Source organism: Mya arenaria, chromosome 8, assembly GCF_026914265.1.
Source record: "Mya arenaria isolate MELC-2E11 chromosome 8, ASM2691426v1".
In the NCBI taxonomy this organism is placed as follows: Eukaryota; Metazoa; Mollusca; class Bivalvia; order Myida; family Myidae; genus Mya; species Mya arenaria.
The window spans coordinates 27,988,663-28,007,046 of NC_069129.1; the positions used below are offsets into that span (position 1 = coordinate 27,988,663).

The 18,384-nt window shown below is 32.1% G+C and overlaps 1 protein-coding gene across 1 annotated transcript in view; it reads left to right on the forward strand.

Moving 5' to 3' along the window:
• LOC128243358 (cytoplasmic dynein 1 light intermediate chain 2-like) overlaps nucleotides 1-18,093 on the forward strand; it is a 30,304-nt gene extending 12,211 nt beyond the window's left edge. Inside the window, exons 5-12 of the mRNA XM_052961089.1 lie at nucleotides 400-593; nucleotides 1,068-1,161; nucleotides 1,890-2,025; nucleotides 2,730-2,841; nucleotides 5,772-5,873; nucleotides 6,564-6,662; nucleotides 10,791-10,902; nucleotides 11,433-18,093. Coding sequence (XP_052817049.1) covers nucleotides 400-593; nucleotides 1,068-1,161; nucleotides 1,890-2,025; nucleotides 2,730-2,841; nucleotides 5,772-5,873; nucleotides 6,564-6,662; nucleotides 10,791-10,902; nucleotides 11,433-11,539 — 956 coding nt within the window. The 3' untranslated portion in view covers nucleotides 11,540-18,093. The remainder of the gene's footprint in view (nucleotides 1-399; nucleotides 594-1,067; nucleotides 1,162-1,889; nucleotides 2,026-2,729; nucleotides 2,842-5,771; nucleotides 5,874-6,563; nucleotides 6,663-10,790; nucleotides 10,903-11,432) is intronic.
• The last annotated feature ends 291 nt before the right edge of the window (nucleotides 18,094-18,384 follow it).

An 18,384-nucleotide genomic window follows, 5' to 3' on the forward strand; every position in this document is an offset into this window, starting at 1 on the left:
AATTAAAAAAAAAAAAAAAAAAAAAAAATCTCGTTTTTTTTTAAATTGCTTTTTAATATTAAGTTTAAACCTTAAATGCTTATACAGAAGATAGCTTTAACACCATTCTCCAATGATGAAAATTATTTTCTTATATAAAACCTAATAAAAAAAATAAATAAAAAAAAATAAAAAGCCTACCTACCCTACCTATTTTTTTTAAGGATGTAACCCTAACCAAACAATTATTTTTTTTAGGCCTAATGTAAAGATGTATGATGTGATTGCATTTGGTGTCAGTGGGGCCACAGACCCTCCACAAATAAAATAGAAAAACATGTTTTTGTCACAAAGCGTTGTTACTTGCTTCTACAATGCTAATATGCTATTTGTGCAATACAAATTTTACCCTTCTTACAGTGGTCCGATTTTACCAAGAGTATGTAGAACCAGATGAAAGCACCTCCGTGACTCAGACTTCCATGAGGCGAGATGTGAACCCACTTCATCCAGCGGCACCCGCCGTAGCAGAGGAGGACAAAGTGTTACTTCCCCTAGGGGAAAACATACTGGCACAAAACCTGGGAATACCCATCATAGTTGTACTCACAAAGGTAGGGATTGTCTCGAACTTCTTAAAGTCAAAGTTTAATTTTCTACAAACATAACATTGATCAACAATTGATTAAACCAACAGAAATACTATGAAAATAAGTTTGTAATGCAGAAGTTTCACTTTTCCAAAAATCTCCATATTGTAGGGTACTGGTAGCAGCTCCTTGATATCTATTTGCTACTGACAATTAATTTACTGATAAGCCATTCACTGGCAGGCCTATTATGGCTTTGTTTGACATGGGTTGAAAAAAAATGCTTTTGGGTGTGGACTGCAGTAACATTTAAATAGATATGTTCTTTATACCAGGCTTAATCTTGTACAAATCAATTCAGACTCATTCTCTAATAAAATACAGCAATTTAAAATACTTAACGTGTGTTGCTTAAATTGTGTTTATGTTTAGAAAAATGTATGAAAGAGAAACTTGTATTATGCCAGTGAATATATATGCTGTAATCTTCAATTTCAGGCGGATGCCATCTCCACCTTAGAAAAAGAAAATGATTACAAAGAAGAACACTTTGACTTTATTCAAATGCATATTAGGAACTTTTGTCTACATTGTATCCTTATGGAATAGTTTTAGATTTATGTACAGTAATACAACATAATATTGATGAGGTCTATTCCATTTATACATACAACAAACCTCAGAAAGGCATGATAAAGAGATTCTCAAGGGGGGAGTATTCCTGTTTGTTTTTGCTACATGTAAAAAAACTTTTATGGAGAATTATATAGTCATATTCATAGATTTCTAAATTCTTATATAAGTTTTTGTGTCACCTGCAAAGCATGATCATTTGATGCACATTTTAATTTCCGATCGATAACTTTTGAAAGACTTTGTAAAGGGTCTTTAAACTTAGTCTTAATTTTGGGGTCAATAGGTGAAAGGTCAAGGTCATCATGACTTTTACTGGAAGACATTGTTGAAGCTTTCATTGACTTTTTAACGACTTGTTGCAGGGTCTTTAAACTTGGTATTGATTTTTTGTGTTAATTGGTCAAAGATCAAGGTCATTGTGACTTTTACTGGAAAACATTATTGGCACTAAACATTAATTTTTGAACAATTTGATGTTGAGTCCTTATTCTTTGTATGCACATTGGCCATTATCAATGGCTAACCCATATTGGTTCTGTGGTGGAAAGTCATGGTGACCTTAACGCCCTCAACAGGTGGCGCATCTGATACGCGAAATCCTTGTTTGGTTTTGGGGGTTGGGGGTGTAGAAAAAGTTACCAATCAGTCCATCTTGTACATGTATGTCCTTGACCTGCCTGACAGATGGTGCTTCGTTGTTCTACACTTCGGTAAAGGAGGAGAAGAACTGTGACCTACTTCACCAATACTTGTTACATCGGATATACGGCTTCCCGTTCAATATGCCGGCCTTTGTTGTGGAGAAAGATAGTGTGTTCATGTAAGTATATTATGCCATCTAAAGAGAGGTTTGTAAGTAGTGGCCAGGCATTTTAAGCAAGCCTGTTTTCGAAGAAAAAATGCTGAGGTATTGTCGTTTTGCAAAGCTTTGACCTTGGCTATAACTCAAGACCCCGTCATAATATTCAAATGAAATTTGGTACACATGCAGTTAATTTGCACATTTTATCAAGGTCCATAACTCTGACATGAATATTTGTTACATTATGTAACTTGTCGAGTGTTGGCGTTTTCCCAGCGGCTCTCTTGCTGAGGTATTCACTATTGTATGTTGTAATGTCTTTACCATTGTCAGCTTTGCCATTAAGCCCTTTGAGTGGCAATGGCTCTGAAAATGTTCATGATATTTTAATGCAACTTGGTAACAATATAAATGTATGGGGCAAGTTCCATGAACCTGACTAAATTAATTGCTGAGTCATTGTCATTATTTCCTCTAATCACCTGTGGAAAACATACAAAGGTTGGTAAAGCTTAGTGGCTGTCGTACATGTAGGTTCTACAAATTTACTATTTTAGAATATATTGGGAAACACTATCTTATTGACAAACAGCAACAAATTGGACAAGAATTGGACAGGAATGTTGTGTTATACAGGGTTGCTTAACAAATCATTTATATGTTTGGTTTGACAAAGTTAAGACTGTTTCATATTAATTATTTTTATTTTGTGTCTATTTCAGCCCTGCAGGTTGGGACAATGATAAAAAGATAGCCATTTTACACGAAAACCTACAGAATATAAAACCAACTGATGCATATGAAGATGTTATAGCTAAACCTATAGTTAGAAAGGTAAGATTATAAGGCCTTAAAAAACAAAAAGTTTGTTTCGGGTCTCCTGACCGACACTGGATTATTTATTTTTTTTAACGCTGACTGATTTTTGAAATTCATAAATTTTGTGATCCAATAGGTTCCAAAGGGATTCGCACTCTTTAAACCAGGTATGAATTTTAATATGACTTGAAAAGAAGATTAGAATAGTTTGAAGGCACTGTTTTTCATGCAACATTAATGACCCTACCGACCCATAGGTTTTTAGGCGTAAGAAAACTAAGTTTTATTTTGAGACGGCATGACATTCATGGGAAGATATTCATGTTTCTGAATAAGGCCTAAAAAAGATCTACTTTATAATGCTGAAAATGTCACTTCGGCCTAAAAGATACCTTTTGATAACGGGGGACATTTCCTACAAGAAACCTAGGAGCAGCTTTGTACCCAGGAAGGATGTTTTTAACAGTACTGCACTGTTTATAATCCTTCCTAGGTCCAAATTTGCTCATAGGATTTCTGACAGACAGCCCCAAGGATCTTTGGTATGTTAAATTGAATGTGAACTACCTGCAGACAAGAGTTTGTATTATGTTCTTGGTTTTCTGCTAAGATATAACATACAAACATGCAAGCTCTGTGGAGCTCTAGACTTCCACTGGACTGTATTCATGCGTGTACTATTTATAGAATATAGAAAAATAAAAATAAAGTTACGGTACATATACAGTCGAAACTCGCTTTGTCGATCTCTGTTATCTCGATGTTATGGTCAAGTTGAACTTTTTCGAATGTATTGGGTTTAGTTCAACATGTTTTTGTATTTCGGTTATATCAAATGTTCGTTATTTCGAATTATTTCCCGAGATCCCAACAACTTTAACATAGCGAGTTTTCACTGAAGTGTGGTCATTTATCGAAATAAGTATAGACATTATACATGTACATATTGAAAAATTGTAAGAAACTAATGTTACCTCTAATATCGGTCTTTCATCTTGCTTTGTTTTAATTCCTATGACTATTTAGTTATGATTATTTTCATGATATTATAAAAATTTATGTTGTTAGGCAAGAATATTTATTCGTAAAGTAAGTGATTTAGTGATTTTGTAGGTGTTCTTGTGTGAAATGTTCTTCATTAGTAGAGATTTGTTGACTTAAATGTTTCTTTGTGTTGGCAATTAATATATTAACACTTAAACTATTTTTTGCCCTAACATTTTATTGTATGGTTTCTGATGGTTTATAGTGATTTATCAGCGAAATAGAAAAAATTATGATATGTTACCTGTTTCAAATGGTTAAAATATCAAATTGATATTTTTTCACTCTTTTTTTTAAGTTTTAGTCCTCTCTAACATCCAAATAAAAAAGACAGCGTGTACAGGTCTGCGACATTTTCTATGACATTGTTTCCCAAATGACATAATATTTGCGTACAATTTGGCATGCTTTTATAAAAAAAATACAATTGAATTTAAATGTCTTTTTATAGCCTTTTTGGCATATAATAAAGATAAGAATTGTTTGTTTCAGTATAAGATTGAAATTACATCAAACCACATTAACACCAAAAGTGAATATTTCACTCATGAGATATAGCTTTTGGTGCTCCCTTTGTAATAAACACTGCAAAGTTGCACTGAAACAAACATTTATCCTCTATTAAATTAAAACCTTTAGGGCCTTTTTACCAGTTGTGGAAACCCCCCAGTTTTTTTCAATTTGAGGGGGAAATTCTCAGAGTACTATTTCAAACATTTTGGTAATAAATGGTGTAAAATATCAATAAAGCAGTGAATATATTGATCACTCAGACACATCATTAAATGGATTGTGAGATTTTTATTATTAAAAAAATAAGATTAATTTTTTTTATAGAGAATTTCAGAGGCCAATTAGCGAAAAATAGGGTCTGGCCCTATGGGAATTAGCTTGGTATTGGCTACTGCAAAGAAGGGCCAAAAAAGGCCCTGACAACGCAAAATAGAGCTAATGTAACATGCTGAAGACTTTGCCATAACATTCAATTGCTTTATATGTTTAACACTTGTCGTTGAAATGACATTTTCTTGGCGATCCTAGAAAGGTTTTTTTTACTTTCTAATATTTCTAAACCTAGTCTGAAAATTTATTGAGCCTTTTAAAGATCAATATATATATATATATATATATATATATATTTGATTGTGAACTTTATTTTTCATACAAAAGATATTTTTTATAGGTATGCATCGATTTATTTTGAAAAAAATGAAAAAGTAACTTGAATGAGTGGCTTTTGCAGTACAATTATAGGTGTCCATCTCTCACCTAACATTTCAAGGGCTCGAAGTTTCTCATAATGATGGTAATCTTTTAAAATGATAGGTGCTTGTTTCTTCCCTGGCTGGGAGGGGATAGGGGGATGGGGGATTTTATGTGATTGTGGCTATGGCTAATAGATGTTTTCATAATAAAACATATATATATATAAATCTGATATATTCCTGTAAACTATTAAAACTTAAAATGATTTGTATTAATATCAATGCATTTTAATAATAACCTCCTTCATCAAGTGTGAATCGATTTTGTTCAGAAACTTAAATACTAGCAAAGGCCAAAAAGTTAGGAAATACTACTAGGCCAATTGTTCAGAACTTTGTGAAAGTTTACAACATTGTTAACAGCATCAATGTTAACTTTTAAAGTTGAAATAGTTTATGATGTGTTCATAAATTATATTTGAATAAAACAAACACATTATGAAACAGTCGCAAAAGTTTTGCAGATCATAAGTGTATCGTTGAAACTTTAGTTAAGATTTGAAAGTTAACAACGATGATGTTAACAAAGTGGTTAACTTTCTCAAAGTTCGGAACAATTGGCCCAGTATTTGCAAAGAGTCTTGATTAAATATTTTAAATAACAACACAATATTAACACTTTTTGTACCATTTCAGCCGGTCCAGAGGGACGCAGAGGTCACTGTAGAGGACGTTCAACTGTTTCTGATGAAACAACAGTCACATCTTAGCAAGGCGCCATCACCAGGGGCCGCAGGGGTTTGTTACATATTCTTTGTTATTATGTCCCCACCTTCCTCAAAGGGAGAGATACTGTTATTAAGCTATTCCTTTTTTTAAGTCTCTCCTGTGATGAATGTGGCGTACTGTATTTGTCATATTTATGCTTATAATCATTATAATAATGATAAACTAAATTCTGAAAGTATGGAAAAGATTTTAATAAATATGTTTAAACCCATGTTCAAGTGTGCACTGTGCAAGAACCCAGTGTTTGTTAATTATCTCCCTATGAACTTTTGTTTTTCTTCAAAAATTTATTGTCTTAAAATATAAATCGGAAACTACTGAAATGTTTTTGGAAAGTTTTTCAGCTTTATACTTCTAGCTCGCTTTTTTACATAGAAAAAAAGTTGTCATAACCTTGTCGTAGTGAAAAGACTTTTACCTTGGCCATGACACAAAAATTGCTGAAGATATTCAAATGGAACTTGGTATATATTTTGCCAGAGACAATATGCATATGTACACAGAGGCTCATAACACTGGCTTAAAATTTTCAAACTTGTGTCCCTTGTATGACTGATGAGTGTTGGGTGAGCCCTCGTCTGTCTTGTTCTCGTTTACTTGCTAATTTCTATTGCTTCCACTATAAGTTAATGTTTCTTCAAACTTCTTCTTCCCACTCTGAAACAACATATCTAGTTTATACCTATTTTTTCCACACAGGAGTCTCCAGTGCGGACAGGAAGCCAGACTCCGAAGACTGCCACCATAGGGAAGGCTGCCTCTAGCCCCACCCCCACCACTGTGTCCCCTAACAAGAAGGTGAGACCCCTATGCTTCACTATCAACCCCCACCACAAGCTGTCATTTCTAGGCCATAGTTAAATGAAAGGTCTCAAGTCTTGGGATAAAGCTCAGATTCACAACTGGATAATCATTTTAATTTTAAATAATCGTAAATTTTCTTCTAGCGTAGATTGATATTGAATTGGCTGTTTTTTACCACTCACATGATCACTTTTATTGACATGTTTTTTTGTTTGTTTTTTAAATAAGTATGACACATAATTTAAAATAGAAATATTTTATGCTTGCATAACATGGTAAGTTGTCTGCGCTTTATTTTGAAAGATGTCCCATCATCAGCAAATTTAAACAACGTGTATCTACAGAATATCTCAGCCAAGTTTGATAACCAGCAATGTCACCCCAATTATGGCCCTTGAATTGCTTAACTTTCCTGTACTTAAATGTTGTCCATGGTGCATGTAAAGGAGCCTTGTCTGATCATCACCAAACTTGTACCATATTTTTATGGGCGGAATATCTTGGCCAAGTTCAATACCCAGCCTTGTCATCACGGCAGAGTTCAGAGTAATGGCCCTTGAATTCCTTCAAATTACACAAATCTTAAAACAAAAATATCATAATTACGGCGAGAGGCGAGGGTATCTTCTGACAGTTTGCCACTCCTGTTAACATTTGTAAACTTTGCCTGTCGGAGTCTGACTCTTAAACATGAGACTTGAAACCTTTCATAAACATGGTCTTTGTCGTAAGTGTGTTTCTTGGGGATGCTTTAAGCTTTATTTGTTTACAATGGTTGAATCTCAGTTTGGGTATTTTCCCTCTACTATGCATTGAATGGACCCTTTGAATTGGTTTTATTTAGATTAGAATTTACCCTATGTTTTGAAAAGTATATTTGGGCCATCTTATTGACGAGCATAATTATTGTACTGTCACTCTTTCGACGATCGTATTGTTTGGAATCAGTAACCTGCATAGTAATGACAATTATTTTGAAACAAGTTCTAATAATGAAGATGCAAGACAAAGGTTTTTGAATTTGCAAGTAAAACTTTCATTTAAATTTCTGATAATAAAGAAATATCAACTAAAATTCTTGATGTTACAATATTTTATTGTGCGTTTGTTCGTCATAAGATGGCCTCATTTTGTATTTGTGTAACATTTTGCATTTTCCACATAAACGATAAAAGGCATTTATAATGGACTATCTTGATTAAGTGTGTTTATTATTGAAATCTATAGAATGAAAAAGTTTATAAAAATAATGTGAAAACTTAGATAGCATTTCTACTCAATAAAATTGTACTCAATGTTATATTTCGTGAGGACTTTTTAGGGATTGACCAATTTTGCAAGCTTTAAAATTCCAAAAGCCGATATTGAAAAAAAGACTATATGAATAAGCCCAAATTGGTATACTTAAGTGATTTAAAATTTGAGCAAAGCTAAAAAGCATTTACCAGTGCAGGTTTGCCGACAGGATTGTGCTTATGAAGACCATTGCAAGAGATTTTTATTTAGTCATTTGAAAACATGTGTACAAGTTTTGAATTTGTGACCTGGGTTAGTATTCAATATTCAACTTAAATTAATTTTATAGTCATACACCATTGACTTCATTTACTCTATTTGTCAGTTATAAATAACAAGGAATCTGATTAGCTACAACATTCTTAGATCTAATTAAAACCAATATTGAATACCAGCTCAGATCAATTAACACATATTAAATCCTCACGAAATAAACCCAGTGAACAGTATACACGTTTTGTGGTTTCTATTCCTTGTACATGAATGTGTGGGTGTTTGAATGTTTTTTCTCTGCATCTTAGTGTTAATTTTTGCTCTATTATCTTTTATTTGTAGAAATTGGTAAGTGTTAGTAGCCGACTACGGTTACAGCAGTGTTTGGGTTTCATAACTGTGTAAAATCATTGTATGATGCAGTTATTTTGATCTGTCAAACTTCTGGGAAAAAAATAAGTTTTTAAGAGCATTCTCGACACACTTTTTTAAGGAAAATTTCAAAGTAATTCAAAGTGTTTAGTAATTTCTCTACTGTATACTTGATTTTTTTGAAAATAACAGTACTCGTTCTTTTGGAAAAATGTAAAATAAAAAAGTAAAATACATTTTTTTGAAATGTAAGCTTTTTTTGTAAAGGAATGATAAATTGCAAATCATATTATTATAATATTTCTGGAACTGTTCTGAAAAAGATTAAAAAAATTGTTAAAAAATATTTACAATGATGAGGTAAATGCTCCAACAGATCAAAATAGTTTGATCATGCTTTTCTTTCTTATTAGAGTGTTGGTGTGTTTTATTAGCCAGTTAACATTACATCTTCATGTAATAAAGTTGTACATCATCGTCTCCATTTCATTTGCATATATGTATGAGAACTACGTGTATAGGAAATATCTAGTGTACTTTAGACATGTATATATATTATCATATGAATTTCTGTCTTTAACACTGCTAGGGGCTAAAAAAGTACATTTGGTTCGGGTTACCTGACCCTACCTACGGAATAGGTGCTGACCCTACTGTTTTTATAGTCAGTTGATAAAAAAAAAATGAAAAAAATTGTGTGTTTTATCATGTAGTTTAAATTCTTTAAAGCTTTATACAGAATCAAATCTTAACTCATTTCTTCAATGATGGCAATAACGTTCTAACATAAAGCCTTGTAAAAAGATAAAATAGAAAAAGCCTACCTACCCTACCTGATTGTGAATAGGATGTAACCCTAACCAAACCGTATTTTTTTTCCTACTTATAATGTTATTAAACTTTGCTATTTTCACAACTTTTTTTAATGATGTGATATATATATATTCACTAAAAGGAAATACTTAGCTTACCCTTATTCCATTTTCTCTTAGGCATGCAATTTCTTTTAAATTGCCCATATTTTAATGAAACTTGGTGCGTTTACAGTATTATACTCACTATAATATTCATTTTCCATTAGCATCTTCTACACCAAAATTAAAACTAGACCATGTAACAGTCAAAAACCTTGATTAATATTATGTTCGCTGTGTGAATTTTCCTTATTATATTGTTTAACTAAATGTTAAAAAAAAAAAAAAGCAAAAAAAAAAAAAAAAAGCATGTAGACAATTGTAATGTATGTTTTGGAATAATATATTTAAATATTGTGGATTTTGTTATGATTGCTTTCTTTGACAAATATAAGTTACCAAAGGCAGAAGGAAGTTTTAAATGTAGTATGCTAGTATTAGAATTTCCAGAGACTTAGATCTAGAAAGTTGAAACGTGTTTTCACACAAAGTTGTTTAACCAGGGAAAGACAAAAAAGCACTCCTACGAACAGAGCTTTTTGTTTTCAATTTTTGTATAAGGCCACGGCAAATTGTTTACTGCATCTATTTTTCAGACTATGAAATAAAAGAATGCAACCTTTCCTATCTCCTGATTAGTATGGCCTGAGCTTTGTCATGCAATATTGTGCGTGTAAAAGTTGTAAAAGACGGATGCAATGTAATTTTAGCAAAACTTTAAATTAGTGTCAAGGTAAACTATCATTGATCATCAAAAATATGTTTGGTTAAGATGCATAAGTGTATTTTATTCCAAATGGACAGTTCCGATGATAACAATAATAGTAAGACTTATTCAGTGGAATATATTATGGTTAACCCAAGTCTACTTAATCTTGGCTTAGTTTTAAGAAAGACACTGGAAGGTAAGTATGAGAATCATAGAGTATTGTTTCTCTCGCTTAAAGCTGTACCCCCAAATGCTCAACAGATCTTAAGGATAACAGGCTTAAGTATCTTATTTCATTTAGCCACATTATTTACTTTAAAGTATATTTTAAAACATACAAATAGTTTAATGTGATTATTTTAAGCAGTGCTTCTAAAAATTTGAAATCACAATCGTTTTGGGTCTGATCCTGGGTCTTTAGAAGCCCTGATCTGAAGTATGACTTCTTTCAAATGTCTCAAAACTGTTCTTATTAAGAATAATACACAAACGATACCAAAGCAAAAAAAGGGGCATAGCTTGATCCTGTTGTTGCCCCATGCTATTATCGTTGGTTTCTACATGACACATATTGGTAATTGTAACAAAATCTAATACCTGTCTACAATATTTGTCTAGATGGAGAACAAAGCGGGTGCAGGCGGCGCGGCCACCAGTGAAGGAATGCTGGCCAATTTCTTCAACAGTCTCCTTAACAAGAAGTCTGGGGCTCCTGGCACACCCAGACCAGGTCTGCAATTTTCATTCTAAATTGTCTGTTTTTCAAAGAAATCATGTCAATGTATTGTGATAGCCATGGTGGCACTGTCAACAGCGTTGTTCTTTTGCATACTTGAATCTTGGCCGTATCTTAAAAACTGTTAGAGATATTCACATAAAACATAAATCACATGTTACAAGTACACAATTATAGCTTTGAAAGCCAGTTATGCGCCATGCTTACATTACTTTTTTAGTGCACTATTTATGTCTTACTGAACGAGCTAAATAATATTAAACCGAAAGTCTAATGAGAATAATAAATTAACAATCCCATCCTCGTCGCAAATATGTTGCGTACCTGTATTACAGGGAAGAAATCACAATTTATCTTGGCATGGGTCAAACAACAATTAATTTACATAATAATCGTCTTAAGGTTACAGTCAACCAAAATATTTTAGATTTGAAATGCTTTTGTTCATGTCAATAAATAACATCTATGTGTTTTTTGTATGGGTGAAGAATGTCCTGAATTATATTTGCTTGTTTTACTCTCAGACACTGCCGGGGTGCATGCCGAGCTAGAGAAAATGACAAAGACCACGGCAAAAACTACAAGAAAAGCCCATTCAGATGCCAACCCAAATGGACCAACCGCCTCCTGATTGGCTCATTCCTGACCATGTGACTCAACCTAGCTTCCTGATTGGTCAATTCTGTGATCATTTAAATTTTGAACTTCATAGTAAAATATTGGACACTGATTGGTCCATTCAGTGATCATGTGACAATAATCTGCCATATGATTGGCCTGTGAGAGCTTGTGATGCATTCAAGAGGAACAAAGCTAGCCGGCAGACATGTTGTTAACCATTTATACATTTTGGTAACCTGGTTTATGAATTACAAGTTGCCAACTAAAAATAGATTTATTGCAAGTACTACAGAGGAACCATTTCAGAAACTTTTTTACATGTATAGCAAAATACCATATATATCAATTAATGATTGTTATACTAGTCAATTTAAGATGATATGTGAAGTACAAAATCTATTGTAAGAAATGTAATGAAATTGATGCATATATGATGAATATTATTATGTACATGCATTTATCTTGTGTACAATTTGATTGATACATGTACTATCTTAAAGTAAGGCTTGGTTACTCCTGTATTTAAGTGCAATAGAATTTACTTAAATGACATACGAGCAGAAACAAACTGTGTTCAAGCCGTTTCAAGGTGTTACCATTGTTGTAACTCATGGCTTAAGCTGTATTTGAATTATTGTATATAGCGATGTATGAACAGTTGTATTTATTTATAGGTTTACTTGTTAAAATCAATTTTTATGGCTTATTCATTGTGGTTGAAAAAAAAGATTTACGCTTAAACATTTAACAATGGCAGAATAGGCACTAAAATACTGTAAAGTTTACAATGGTGTCATGTTTTGATGTACAATTTACATGTATTTGGCTGTAAGGTTGTACATAAGCGATCAATTTACTTGGTATTAACCTTGTGTGATATTTCTGCTGATTTATGGGCCAACAAGTATCAAGAATTTCCTTCAGTATGGATTAACAGTTACTCTTAAGGGGGTAGATATCACTTTAAGTGACAATTACTACTTTTTGCTCACTCATGTTTGTCAATACTTTGGTTTAAATAAGTTAAATTTGATGGATTGTTTCTGACCATTAAGAAGAAGGTAAAATTAACATCCTTGTATAGTAAAACACAAACTTATATTTTTTGTGATATAAATTGTTGTTATAGAGTTAAACACTATGGCAAAAAAGTTTAGGGTTGGGCATAAAAGAATAGGGTCCGTTGGGTAAGTGGAAACAAACTTTATTTTTTGTACACCTTACATGCTATGCTAAGCACCTATTCTGCCATTGCCCATTGGATATTCAATAGATATACATTCATGAAAACAGATGTCATGAACTCATTATTAAGTGTTCTCTTAGTTTTAAAGGTATGTCATGGTCTCTTTTCTAAAGAGAAGAGAAAAAACAGCAACGTTATGTATTATTATGATTTGGGGCATTTTTGCTGCTTGTGGTAAGTTTGTGATAGGTTTACGACTTTCGTTGCAATGTGATTAAGCTAGCTGATGTATTTCGGTTTTCGGTTTAAAATTTAAACTCTTTTTCGAGTTCAGTTCTTCTTTTGCCCATTTTGTTGCCAAATTAAAGATTTTGTTCATGATTGTTGTTCAAATTGTAATCACAAAATATGCTGTAGGTGGCTTAAATTTTGCAAGTTTTATTTTTTGCTAAAATTTTGATTTCATTATATTGCAAATTTTCATCTTTGGATGATGAAATATGTATTGATTTTTGAAAAATATTAGGGGCAGTCCTTCACAAAAAAATAAGATAAGAAAAAGTTTACCATATTTTCCCACCTAAAATTTGATAATTTGATTAGACAGGAATAATAGCAATCCAATAAGTTAGCTGGAAAGTCTGTGCTGAGTTTGTTCATCAACTTCGGTTTCTTTTTTAATGAAACTAAGCCCATGTTTATATCATTACAGTGTTTCCAATGCTGAACATGTTATAAAAGAACACTCGTATCTCACGAAATATAAACCTTGCAGATTTTAACTATTTACAGTAGTGACTATATAAATGTGCTTAAAACATGGAAGAATTCATTGTAGTTTTGTAGAAAAAGTTACCTTTTATAAAAGAAGACGAGAACTAAAATGTGACTGATCGCTTGTGGGTTATCGAATTTTGTCATAATGTTTTAGGATATGATAGTAAATTTATATATATATAAATATGGCAAATCTTCACCGAACTTCATGTTATTGAAAAAACTGCTATTTTGAGTAATTTTTGTGTTATATTTATTATTGCTCCATATACATGTTTTCAGTTGCGTATGATGTGCTTTATACCAGTAACTTTTCTTAAGTTTTCATCTTAGCTGTGTCAGCTTTTTGAGCAACTTTTCTTAAATATTCATCTTAGCTGTGTCAGATTTTATGAGTAGCTTTTCTCAAATTTTTCATCTTAGCTGGGTCAGCTTTTATGAGTAACTTTTCTCAATTTTTCATCTTAGCTGTGTCAGCTTTTATGGTAATGATACATGTATCAAGAATAAATAACAACATTTTTAATGTATTCTGTTTGAATCTTGAGGCCAAGTTTAAAAACAAGAGTGATATAGTAGGATTTAAATTTACTGTTAGATGTCAACCACTGTGAATAAAACATGACTGTTTGTTATGAATGATGGACTGTTCATGTATTATTATGAGAGACTAAAAAAAGGAAATGCTCACATTTAATTGTTTAAAAAATGCTTGAACCAAAAATTCAAAAGCAAAAAAATAACCTTCAAAAGATGGATTTCACACACATGCCATGATGTATATAAGAAAAGTTACCAGGAATAAAGTGCATTGAATCATTTCTATGACCTCAGATCCTTCAGTCAGATATGTTTACTTTCAACTTGATAGTGCTTATATTATTCTAATTTGTTTGTCCTTTTTTTGCTTGTTTTGTTTGTTAATTTGTTTCTTTGTCTTACCACATGAAATTCTTACAACTTTGTGCTATTTTGAATGATGTTTAAACAGGAGTTCTTAGGATTAATCGTGAAATCTGGATTGAGGGCTTTTTACTGCAGACAGTTTGTAAAGATTGTTACTTGATTGGACATCTGCATCAAAAAAAGTAGGAAGTACTTTGAAATGAATATAAATGACTTTGAAAACAATTTCTAAAGGGGTCTAAGCCCTTATATCCTGCTGAATCCCTCATACTCAAAAAGACCCCTGGCTATTTTTTTCAGGGTTGACAAATATCAGCTGTAAGAATCCTTGTTAAATTGTTACGAGTTATACTTACTATGGCTTATTATATAATTATTTATACAGTATATTCTCACGAGGGGAATATGTGTATGATGTATATTTAACAGCCTGGCTTTTAGATTTCCTTATACTGATCTTTGAAATACCTCACAGGGTTAAGGATAAGCTAGTCAAAAGCACCTTTCTGATAATTTTCTTTTTTCCTTAAAACCGATTTTCCTTAAATCTGAAAAATCTTTTATTGTCCTTGAAGAAGTGGAAATTATTTTTTTATTTCTCATTGTTAAAATTCAGATATTCAATTTTCTCTGTCCTCTTTCGAAGCCCTATTTTTTTACATTTAATATATTTTATACTTTATATCATGAAAGGAGAACTGCTTAGTATGAGTGTGTTTTATTGCTGGAAATAAATTATGAATTTTAGTGTATATCTTGTCGAATTTAGAACATATAAATCAAGCAACATTCCTTGCTTTCAATATGTATATTTTGAAATAAAAACCTTAATTTAGGAGCTACATAAAAGCTTTTAAAACATCTAGAATAGGTTATAACAAATAAGTAATTGCTTGATTTGTATTAATCAAAATAAGCTAGAGCATTAATTATATCAGTGGCCTTAAATTGTTGTTGGTTAAACAGTTATTGTAGTTAAGAGGGAAAACGTCAAGATCGGGGTCGATGTCTGAATAATTAAAGGGATGATAATATTGGGGATTGATCCGAAAATCAGAATTGAGAGCTATCAATTTCAGACTATCATACAGTGTAAAGTGGTGTGTTTTTTGCTGGACGTTTGTATTAAATAGTAAAAAAAATAATTGAAATCGGCATGACTTTAAGAACAATTTCAACAGGGATATAAGTTATAGTAAGATGATGTGAAGTAAGATCTTAATGATTGAGAATGGGTCGAGTAAGTGTAGACTTGGATGAGCGAGGCAGAATTTTTGCATAACTTTTGCTTGTCACCTCAATCTTTCGATATGCCCTGTAATATGAAATTTAGAATTTGAGCCTGCCTGTACAGCATTTTACCAGGGCTTGTGGGCTTGTGCTAATTTTGTGTACTGGTGTTTTCCAAATGCTTAACTTAGAACTGACCAATGAAATCACTGATAATGATTGCATGATGTATATGTTTATGATTTATATAGTTGTAATATTTTGTATACCACATCAGATATTATAGCATTGTTCAACCATTGCTTCAGTTTTTAGTTAAAATTATCTTGGCTTGAAATATTTGCATTGATTCGAGATTACTTAAATTTTTGCAATATTGTTTCAAAAAAAAGAGCATTATATAATATTTTTGCAAAAAAATCTCAATTAAGTGCATGCATAGCCCTTTCGAAATAATTACATGGTGTTCATGGATTTTAAGAAAAAAATATTAATATTAAACTGTTTTATTCTCAATATTATTCTTAATATAAGTTTTAATAAGTTCATTAATCGTTCAAAGTTTTCTTGCCAAGGGAATTACGCAATCATCATTTCAAGGGATAGAAGCGAAACAGTACGAAGTGCTTTAAATCTGTAATATCACAGAGCACCTTTTCGCTTTTATTCATCAAACCCCATCATACTTGCATACATCGGCTGACGAAGCCAACTCCATACGACTAAGTTGCAATATTGTCCGTTAATATCCATATATAAAGGCTGTATGCTTACTAGCAGTATTCTTGTAGTAATTAATGCTCTTTCATGAAAATGTAATCTCATCTTTTTTGTGTAAAATTGTACAAAGGCGGTTGTGTATACAATGTAGTTTAGGAAATATTGGGACAATTATTCAGAACTTTGTTAAAGTTAACAACATTGTTAATGTCATCGTTCTTCAATTTCCCCTCGTAACTGCTCTTGAAGTTTAATGGATCAACTTGTGATCTGCAGTACTTCTAACAAGATTTGAGATAAATGTTTCAGCTGTACTTGTTAACAATCTAAATATGTGACCACATCATCAAATATATCACGTTTAAAAGTTAACAATAATGTTTTTAATCACATTGGTAACTTTAACAGAGTTCTGAACAATCAGCCCATTGTGTGTGCATTGATTTCCATGGTGATTGAAAATTCATATTTGCTACTGGTAGATTTACTATCCTGTTTTAGTAGAGTGTTATAATTCCTCTATTATTCACTTGAAGGTATATCTTCATTTAAGTGTAAAAACTGTTTTATATAACTTTTTGTTGTCAAGGTAAATCAAACAATTTCTTGACAGAAACAATTTGAGTATTGAAGATTACAAGAAAAGCAAGTATTTTCATTAGCTAAGGTCAATAAAGGAGTGAGATGTTTTGGTGTAAATTTTAAACAATATAAACAATTCCCACTGCTTGGAAATAAAATCTTTTAAATCTGTTAGTGTGGAAACATTGCTCGGACCCATTTTGTTACAAATTTGTTGTATTTGTTTCTTATTTTTTCAATTTCTTTGTAGAATTAGGATTTTTCAATTTCCATTTTTCCATAAAATGCACATTTTGTTTCTGTGGTTTGAATTATAAATAGATGAAATTTTTCATTTCATATTTCATAGCTAAGATAATCATGTTACCATTATTTTAAATTGTTAATCTTTGAACCTTCTAAATAAGGCGCTTCGATTTCGTTACTCTGATCCACATCTGATTTTTCCTATTTTCGAAAACTATGATCGATTGATAACTCTGCAAACTAGTATGATAATTTTCATTTGATTGAGCTAAGTGCTTAAAAAACTTTTATTATTTATTGATCTGGACATTATACAAAATGAATTAACCAAATGATGATTGTTTCCACGTGATGATAAAAGATATTTAGAAAAAATAAAATGTTTAAAACAGTAAGATAGTAAGCTATTTCGTAGTAATGTTTTTAATGTAAAAATTGTGAAACAGTATGTGAATTGTTGAAATGTTCTTGGACTTATAGGCCTTTTTCGCAGACACCGTTTCTAGCCAGATTTTACACTGATAGTTTCAGTCACAATTTCATTGTTTTGAGTAAAGAAACAAACTATCCAGGCAAAGCTATGCAGTGTGTTGCCTATTACCCAAACATACATGCAAAAGTCATGCCAGTAGGGCATAGGCCCTCATTGGCCTTTTGTTTTGAATCAGAGCATAAGCCCTCATTGGCCTCTGGTTTTGAATCAGAGCATAGGCCCTCATTGGCCTCTGGTTTTGATCTATCTTTAGGCAATGAAAATGCAGCAACAGGTGGTATCTGCGAAGAGGACTATATGGCTGTGTGTGACTTGTAACTCTGCTGCCTCCTAAATATGTACTAACATGTCTTCTTCTGTTATAACTGACTGGGTCTTGGTCATATTAATGTTCATGCAATCAAATAAAGCAAAAAAAACTTCATCCTTTCTTGTTATATTTTCATCTTTGTGAAGCCTTTATGAAAATAACAGTGTATGATTTTTTTTTTAATATTTATTTAAACCAATTACTTTTATGAGTTTAAATATGAAAACTATCAGTGTATAAAGCAACACAGTATTTTTGGCACTTATTATCCCCCGCCGAATCGAAGATTTCAGGAGGGGGATATTGTTTTGGCGTTGTCCGTCCGTCATTCCGTCCGTCCGTCCGTCCAGTACCATATCTTGGTAGGCATTGATCAGAAAATGTTCAATCTTGGTCAGAATGTTC